General features: G+C 45.4%; 1 protein-coding gene across 1 annotated transcript in view; it reads right to left on the bottom strand.

Annotated features, from left to right (window-relative positions):
* Positions 1 to 10000, bottom strand: part of kiaa0825 (KIAA0825 ortholog) — a 195447-nt gene that overhangs the window by 101552 nt on the left and 83895 nt on the right. Inside the window, exons 16-18 of the mRNA XM_063187627.1 lie at positions 6906 to 7091; positions 1591 to 1812; positions 936 to 1356 (exon numbers count right to left, since the gene is read on the bottom strand). Of these exons, the coding sequence (XP_063043697.1) occupies positions 936 to 1356; positions 1591 to 1812; positions 6906 to 7091 (829 nt within the window). The remainder of the gene's footprint in view (positions 1 to 935; positions 1357 to 1590; positions 1813 to 6905; positions 7092 to 10000) is intronic.

Genomic DNA, 10000 nt, shown 5'->3' with positions numbered 1-10000 from the left:
ACAAAAAATAATAAGAAAAGAAAAACGTAAACAAGCAAAACCACAGGTCAACGTCCAGGAACTGCGCTGTTTTGAGCTTCTTTTAAAAATGGGCTATATTTCAATTTTACAGAACCATCCTAATGGCTAAGAAACAAGTAAGAGCTTCTCCAAGTTCTTGTAGCAATGAGATCAGAGTCGTGGTAGCTCTCAATCACCGCCCCGCCCAGACACGGGAGAGTTTCTGAGTAAGATTTATGTACCATTTAGCAATAAATCAACTGTCCCATCATCTGCCGGCATGCGTTGAAAATTGTTGGGAAAATTCCATCTCGTCACTGCCTGTCACGGCCGGGTGACACGTGTCCATCTCGGAAAAGACGCTGGATTGGCGCTCCATGTTCCTGCCACTCACATTCCGATCTCAACTTCAAAATTACCGTATGTCTCAATGTCATTTACTTGCCTCCCGGGCGGCTCTTGAAATCATTTGACCATCAGCTCCCTGGGGATTCATCGGATCCAAATCTAGATGGTCTTCATTCAACCCACATGATCAATCATAAGAACAACCCTCGAAAAAGATTTAGGAGACTTAAATTTGTATGAATCGCTAAAGTTTCTGTCACATTATTTGTTCCAGCCACTTCACTAATAAACCATCAAATTGCAATTAGCACACAAGAACAGCTAATTAGGGAATTCACCTCCATTAGCGACACAGACAGATGGATTAGATGGCTGGGATTTTTTGTCAAGCCAGTTTGCCTGGTGAATTGTGGACTACATATGATATCTGTTTGCTCTAACCAACCCATTCTACATCATGCAATTTTTGTGTTCCATAATGCGTCTTGCCTTTTGATTCCTTTTTATACCAATATGTGAAAAAACTGACAGTAAAGCTGTCAGAATTACTGTGGGGTGAAATGTGTTGACTGTGACCAGTCACTGACCTCTTGCAGCAGAGCTTGCGGGCCTTGTGCAGCTGGCCGGCGATCCACTTGGGCCGGCGCTCCTCCAGGCTCCTCAGCGCGGTGTGTGCGGCTGCCTTGGGCGCTCCCCCTTTCGGCTGGCCCACGCTGGCCTGCAGGCACTCGGACAGCAGGGCCAGGCGCTCCTTGGCCCCGCGCTCCAGCGGCTGGGCGGCCAGCCTCTCCAGCGCCTCCGCGTCCTCCAGGCCCCGGCACAGGCAGCCCAGCAGGGCCCAGGGCAGGAGGCCCGCCGTGGGCCGCAGCTGTCGGGAGGAGTCGCGCGGGAGACGCTCCTCTGCCTCGGCAAACAGGAAGCGAATAGGCAGAGGCAGGGAGGACACCGCCGCCGGCAGGTTGGTGAAGACGAACGAGAGGGCCTGGATAGCTATGGTTTTACCTGTCGCTGTGTGGATGACAGAAAGAGATGGAAAAAGAAGGGGTGCAAAAAAGTACATTCAAATGACTGCACGTACTAAACGCAATTCACGACAACATCCAGTGAGGGCAGGTGAAGACAAATACATTTCAGACCAATATTTAAAAAAATTATACAATCATCAGCAAGGTTTGATTTCTGTTCCTCCATACATTTTAAAGCACTACAGATGACTTCCACCACAGATGGCCTGTACTGTACCTTTGTTGGGATCTTTTCCCTTTGCATCATGGGGGCTGTAGTTCCACCCCTTGGGGACCTTGCTGAGCAGACAGTCTGGGGCGTCCCTCTGCAGCAGGGAGCCCGGCCAGTCGTCTGAGGCCTGCACTATGTGCACCAACTGCCGCAGCAGGCCTTCAACAGGCCGGGACACCAGGCGTCTGATGCAGCGCAGCACGACTGAGTCTGCTGACTTCTCTGAGTCTAAGAGGAAGAAAATGTAATTTGTTAATACTACTACTGTTATTTAATTTGCAATCTTTTATTTATTGCAAAGTTTTAAAAGGCCTACCATAAATATATATATTGTTTTGTATATTTTGTCTTAATCCTATATTTACATTCTTCTACCTACAACATTATTTGAAAAGTACAATGGGTTGCCTTGGGGCTATATAGGGGCTATATAAATAACCTGACTTGACTTGACTTTACTTGAAAGTTGGTGGGATGGGTTCGCTAAACTCGATTGTGGTTGTGAATGACTCTGAATAATGACAATTTCTGTTCACATGAACAATGTTCACAAACTCTTTTCCATGACTTTAACACTTGCCACCAACATGACCTGGGGAAATGAATTGCTATCAACAGTCTTTTATCTGGCTGGATTAACATGGCATCACATGAGACCAAAGCAGCTAACATATCTTCCATTCCACCTCAGGGATTTAGCACCTGACATTTTGCTGAAATAAATTATGTTTTCAGCTTTCTGATAAAATAGCTCCTGTTCGCATGCCATCATCGTAGACACCAGAAAATCTTGACTAATTTCTCCGGACCCAATATAATGCTAAAGCATTAGCTACTCAGTAGCCAAGTCAAACTTGCCCGGTTAGTTAGAACACCCTTACAAGAGGTGACTTACTGTAATCACAGAGATTGTATGAGCAAAGGTAGTGAATAAATCTCTGAGAATAAGCTTAGTCACTGTGTAAATTAGCTTTACGCCACTGCCGCCTGAACAGGCATACATTTGCACATGATTGGGTTTGTCGGATGCCAGGGAGCCGAGTTTGAAATAATGAAGTCGCAGCTTCTATTTTTAAATCTTTTCAAAATCATGCAACTTTTTCTTCACTATGAGAAAAAAAACCTCACAATTAAACACTCCAGCACTCCAGAGCTCCAGAAAGTAATCACATTCCGAATTACAAGTTTGAGCTGAAGGGCAAAAATCATTTCGTCAAGCTATGACAACAAAAACAGCAGCTCAGACAACCTCCCAGACACCCTCAACCATTTCTTCAGTCACAACATAAACATTCTTACCCAGTCTAATGAAGTCTAGTCCTACATATCTTGTCTTTGGTTTGGGCAGCCGAGGGAGTGATGGAGGGCAGCAAATGGAATACCACTGGTGTTCTCCACTGGAGAGGGGCCTGGCTGGCCAGTCAGCTGGCAATTAAACTCAGTATGGCCACCAGAGTTGGCAAATCCATTTAGACAGTTAAAATTAACAATTGACCTACTCTGTAAGTGTAGAATTAACACTACAATGTTTACTGTGTGCCTGCAGAGAACAAACTCTCTTAGCACATGCACGCACATGCACACATATGCACACACGCACGCACTCGCACGCACACACACAGAAAGACAGATAAACAGACACAAAGACAAACAGACACACATGCACACAAACACACGCACACGCAAGTGCACACACACACACACACCAACACACACACACACACACACACACACACACACACACACACACACACACACACACACACACACACACACACACACACACACACACACACACACACACACACACACACACACACACACACACACACACACACACAGACCAAACTTCCCTCCAAACCCCCTTGCAGCATTTCCCTTGCCCCTCTTATTGCTGTAATTTATGCTACAGTAATTACCCCTCACAAGTAATAAAGACACACACACACACACACACACACACACACACACACACACATACACACACACACACACACACACACACGCACACACACACACGCACACACACGCACACACACACATACACACACGCACGCACGCACGCACGCGCACACACACTCACAAATACAGACACACAGACACAGACAGACACAGACAGACACACACACACACACACACACACACACACACGCACGCACGCACGCACGCACGCACGCACTCACACACACAGACACACAGACACACGCACACACACAGACACACACACACGGGCCGCCGCGTCTCCACAGGAGCTGCGATTAAAAACCTCCCAAATCAAAGCCCTCTCCAAACAGAGAGTGTCAGGGTGTAATTGCCGCCTCTGTTTCCCAGTGCCAAAATCAATGTGCTACCATTAGTTCAACAGCAAAAAGATTCATGTTGGAGCCCCCACCCTTTCTTTTCTGAGAATGTTGTTGCCATTTCCTGGGAACGTATAAAAAAATGGAAATGTAAGTAAACAAGTGATCAGACACACAGTTTGAGGATTTAATTATGACTTTATGATTCATGAGATGCTCGGTGCCGCCATCCTTTGAAAAGCTGTTTTTAGCCTTGGTGGTCAGCCTCTGTAATTACGGCACACAGAGACGACAATGCTAATGATTTTTTGAACAACTGTGCAGTTTTTTGTTTTGTTTCGCGTCCTTTTCCTCTTGTGGATGACAACGACAGCAGACTAAATTGAATGAAGCACTCTACATAAACTGCACTTAATGTCAAGCAAAGCTTTGCAGAGTACAAATGAGAAACATGCACAAAGGATGGCAAATAATAAATACCTTGACACTTTGTCTAGTCTGGTCTAGCTTCCGAAAGTAAATGTTCTTCAATGCATTTGTTCGTCCTAGTTGCTAAATGAAAGCTCCCATACTTCTTATTATGGGCAACTGTGGCCTAATGGTATGGATGTTCCGAGGGTCACAGGTTCCTCTAATGTACCAGTAGAAAATACATATGGATGGGTGAGTAAATAACTAGCGCCCCAGCGTCCTCTAACTTTAGCAGTGGCTGAAGTAAGTGTCTCATCTCATTCAACATAAAGGCATTGTGTGTAAGAGCATCAGCTCAATGCAATTGCATTGGAACTCATGAAACTCATGAAACATGTAATGGAGTTTAATACTCCAGTCACCTGTTTTATATATAGGCTACAAACACAAATACTGTATAAGACATGAAATATGAGATATTACTGTATGTATTTAGCCTGGTTCTCACCGACGGTGAGTGTGTGTAGCTCCCGAGCCCCCTGGTGGGAGCGGAGCTACACACAATACCGTCTGGTAGCCCTGCCATTAACATGCGCTTCTAGAGTAGAAAATAAACAGAGCATTTATTTCTTAAATATCAATGGCAGCTCGCATTGATGAGTCACAGGACAGATTATAAACTATATTGACTCTTTAGAGATGAACAGAAAACGTTTTTGGAGTACTTTGTGGTGAGTTGAAATAAATGCACCACGTATTTTGTGACTCGAGAAGAGCATGTTAACGGCAGTGCTGCCAGACGGTAGTTTGTGTACACACACGCACCGTCTGTGAGAACCAGGCTAGTATGTATTAGGGACGTAACGAATCCTGATTTTTAAGGTTCTGCTGAATACCAAAACCACTGCTTAAAATTCAGCCGAATCCGAAAACGAATAAGGAATCCTACTGCGATCATCAGCTAGTACATTATAATGCGTAGCAAACCATTCGTAAGATAGAGATACCTCATGCTGATTTTATTATTTTGTTACTTTATTTTGAAATGTAAAAAAAACATAGGCAATAACTTCTCTTAAACACGTTGGGCTTACACATGTGGTAATATTTGGTTCAGTCTAGGCCGAAACGGAACCCGGCACTCTAGACTTCGTCCAAAACCGAATCCTGTCAACAAGGCCGAATTTGGCCAAATACGAAACCAAATCTCGGATTCAGAACATCCCTAGAATGTACGATGCAAGAGTCAATGACAATGACAATGTCTATTATGACACATCCAGGGTTGCGTTTCCCAAAAACTCTAAAGCCAGGCTCAAACTACACGACTAGCGATTGTGTGTCCGATTTTGGCGTTGGGGTGCACCGCACACTAGAAGAGAATCGCAACTGTCAATCTTGTCGCTGCTCGCAGCCACCGAGACAATGCCGGACGTTCTATTTCCAGTCGCAAATATCAAACACTGTTTGATTTCTATGATTTGCGATCGGCGACTCTTTGAGCTGCCAAAGTTCTATCTTAGAACGTCGCTCACGACGAGGAAATCTTTCCCGACAATCGCTTGCAATGGTCTTGGGGGGTAACGTTCCAGCGATTGTCGTAAGGGGGGTTTTCAGCCGAGAATCGGCGCGATAGTCGTGTAGTTTGAGCCACGCTTAAGTGGCACTTAACCCTCTGGTTGTGTTAGAAACATGGTTACGTTCATGGTGTTAACGGTCAAAATTGACCGCCTACACAAAAAAGGTAATAATAAATTGATTAAAAATCTGATTTGCACATTTTGTGATTAATACCTTTTAGACATACTTTTGAAACATTTCCAATGTGATTTAAATGTCATTCTGCTTTGTTTTAGTGATTTGTAGGCTTTTTTTCTTATCTTGCACCAATTCGTTTTATTAACCCTCTGGAGTCTAGGGCCTCTCAGAGGCTTTCAGGCCACTTGGAACACCTTTACTTTTTTCAAGTATTTCAACTAACTGTAAACATCTACACTAATGTGGCACATATGGTTGTATTCTGAAAAGCCTAGAAAAAATATGAGAGTAAAGAGAATGTAATATAACTGTATGTAACTTTGGGAGATGTAAATTATTCGGTCATTTTTGACCGAAACACCATGAATGTAACAAGTTGGTGTATCTTTCACAATTCTTTAGGAATTTCATTATATTTCATTTTCACCATTTGAACAGGTAATCTGGAGGATATCATGAAGTGTCACTTGTGTATGATGAAAAATAGAGAAGTTATTTAAGAATGAAGTTTCAAAACGGTCATTTTTGACCGTAACACAACCAGAGGGTTAAGCCTAAGTAGTACTTAAGTATGAGAGGCCACCTATAGGCAATATATCGAAATAGGTTTCACATCATCACTAAAAGTTTACACTATTTTACCTCACACATGCACTTGGCACAACCACTTTATTTGCATGTACGAGAAAAAAATATTGTATGTAGACTTATAAAATGATGGTATGCATAAACTTCTAGTGATGTGGTATATTGCCTAGGCGGCCCCTCATACTTAAAGTAAGTACTACTTGGGCTTCACTACTACTTAAGGGTTTTTGGGAAACGCAACTCAGGTAGTTGGCTCCAATGTACCTGTGTTGTTGTGAAGTTGCTCCCATAGCTGTCTCTTGTCCAGGTAGGGCTCCAGCACCTGGGTCAGGGCCCTGGGCGCCTTGCTCAGAGAGGCCAGCAGACTCACCACGGCCTCCAGGAAACGATCAGCTGCCTCCAGCCTCTCGGCTGAGCCCTCCACCTCCTCCACCTCCACTACACACAAACCTGTAAAAAGCATTTCAGAAATATATTGCCATAATGCTATCTGCTGTTGTTTTTATGTTGCACTTTTATGTTCTTAGTTTCCCCGATGCTGATAAGGCCTGTAACAAGGAGAGCATGTTGTATGCAGTTCAGCGCTTCATTCCATCTGGCCTGCGTGCCTCGGGGGCAGCATGGGGGGTTATATGGGGCCAGGGCAACGGCAAGGTGATATTTCGACCCTGTGCCATTAGACGGCCCCATTAGAGCGTAATGGACGGAAGGTCTGCCACTGGTTAACTGACCGCACCAGTACAGGGCAGAAAAAGAGTGATTTTGCAAGTCAGCGTGACACACAAAAGCAAAAAAAAAACCTATAAAAACTCCAGTGCTGCAAGGTGAAATAGGGCCGTGGAGAAAATAAAAAAAAACATGGCAACATTGAGAGAGAAATGGAAAGAGGGAGGAAAAAAGAGAAAGAGAGAAACAGACAAAGGGACAGAAAGCAGGAGAGAGAGAGAGAGGGGGGGGAGAGACAGAGTAAGAGAAAGAAAAAGAGATCGTCAGAGTCATTGGACGTCAAGGACAGCACTCACGCTGAAGAGGTGGTGTCAAGGCTGTTCTAATTGAAAACACGGTAACAAGGTAACAAAAGCTCAGAGGTGTAGAAAAAAGACACGCTGTCACTCTACATAAGCATCCAGGCAGCAAGGAGAGAGAGAGAGAGAGAGAGAGAGAGAGAGAGAGAGAGAGAGAGAGAGAGAGAGAGAGAGAGAGAGAGAGAGAGAGAGAGAGAGAGAGAGAGGACAGAGAACAAGGCTGCTTACAAAACTGTCCTTGCAGCATAGAGAGAAAGGGAACAAGAGAAATAGAGAGGAAGGGGGGAGAGACAGACAGAGGAGGGAAGGAGGGACAGAGGTCTTTGAGGGCGGCTGTAAAGCATGTTTGGGTTTGGCCACGGGCCCAGGTCAGTGACATATATCAGTCTCTGTCAGTGTGTGTGCGTGCGTGCGTGTGTGCGTGCGTGCGTGCGTGCGTGCGTGCGTGCGTGCGTGCGTGTGTGCGTGCGTGCGTGTGTGCGTGCGTGCGTGCGTGCATGCATATGTGTACGGTTGTGTTTGTGTGTGCGTATGTATGTGTGCAAGTATCTGTGTGTGTATTCTGTATCTGTGTGTTTGTGTGTGCATGTTCTATACAGAGGAGATGACAGACATTTGAATGGGCCGGCAAACCCAAGGAGGCAGCCAATGAGGAGGAGGCCTGGCTGTGATGGAGCGGGCAGCAACGCAGGCTGGCTGGTGTCTACACCGCCGGGGACCCTTTTGATAAATGCTGCTCTGTTTTAAAATGACAGGCCCAAATTACCTGCTTGCATTAAAGAGATGTGGGTGCCTAATCTCCCCGGGTCCTAATAGGGAGAGCTCCACCACCACCAGAGAGGCAGCACCCTGTTTAGTCAGCCAAACTCCCTGATAGGAATTGATTTTCCTCTGGGAAGAGAGCAGCAACGCGCGCACACACCAAAAAGTGTCCCCGGAAAAATAAATATAAAAATGGTCAAAGATCCTTTGACCTGCAATCACTCCATTAGACTACATTATATGGGGACAACGCGGCTGTAATGTAGTCTGTCTGTGGGGTAATTGCATATTACAGGGAAGCAACACATGGACAAGATGGGGAGGGAGGGAGAGAGAGAGAGAGAGAGAGAGAGAGAGAGAGAGAGAGAGAGAGAGAGAGAGAGAGAGAGAGAGAGAGAGAGAGAGAGAGAGAGAATGGAGTAACTGGAGAAAAGGAAGGATGAAGAAGGGGAGAGGGCAAAGTGGTGGAAAGAGTGGGAGGGAGGAGGGAGGGAGGAGGAGGGAGAGAGGGAGAGAGGGAAGGGGCAGGTGAATAGACCCCAGAGGAGAAAAGACACTCCTGTGCATGTGGGCCAATGGACAGGTGTGTGTGTGAGAGAGGGAATGTGAGGGAAAGGGCGAGAGAGAGAGAGAGAGAGAGAGAGAGAGAGAGAGAGAGAGAGAGAGAGAGAGAGAGAGAGAGAGAGAGAAGGAGAGAGAGAAGGAGGGAGAGAGAGACAGAGAACGACAGCAAAAAGGTAGAGGGAGAGCGAGGGGTATGTGTGTGTGTGTGCGTGTGAGCGTGTTTGTGTGTATGCATGCAAAGGGGATAGCGCAGACGGATGTTGGGTAAGGCAGCAGAGGAGAGGAGAGGAGAGGAGAGATTTTGGGTCCTGGAGAAACACACACACACACACACACACACACACACAGACAGGGAGAGAGAGAGAGAGAGAGAGAGAGAGAGAGAGAGAGAGAGAGAGAGAGAGAGAGAGAGAGAGAGAGAGAGAGAGAGAGAGAGAGAGAGAGAGAGAGAGGCGCCTGGAGCCTGGAGCAGCAAGCTTGGAGGCGGGCCAACCAAAGCACCTGCTTGACTGTTGCCCTTGGTATGGCCCTGGGTCTCCTCTGTTTCCCCGGCCCTCTCCAACTCTGCATAGTTTCCTTCACAGAGGAAGACGCTCTCTGGACAAGGAGCGCAGACAGTGCAGACAGAGGTCATTCTACTGATGATCTACTGTGCGCTCCTCAAAACTATCCCATGGCTTCTATCCAGTATCTTTTGTGTCTATTTTGTGTCAGTATCAGTGTCTACCTTAACTGACAGAGTATGTTTTCTGCACATGGTCTATCCCAACTCACAGAATGTCTTTTTGCACAATTACCTTTTTACATTTTTTACATATTCCTTTTTCACATTCTTTATATTTACTATTTTTATTTTTTATTTATATATTATATATATTATATATATCATATATTATATTATTTACATATTTTATTCCTGTGTTATTTGTGTCTTGAAATGTCCATGTAGGCATTTGTTTATTTGTGTATTTATGTAAGCTACTGGATACCTGAATTTCCCCCTGGGGA

This window comes from Engraulis encrasicolus, chromosome 21 (assembly GCF_034702125.1).
Source record: "Engraulis encrasicolus isolate BLACKSEA-1 chromosome 21, IST_EnEncr_1.0, whole genome shotgun sequence".
Taxonomy (NCBI): domain Eukaryota; kingdom Metazoa; phylum Chordata; class Actinopteri; order Clupeiformes; family Engraulidae; genus Engraulis; species Engraulis encrasicolus.
Note: the sequence above shows the minus strand (reverse complement) of the source record. Positions and strands in the feature narration are given on the sequence as shown.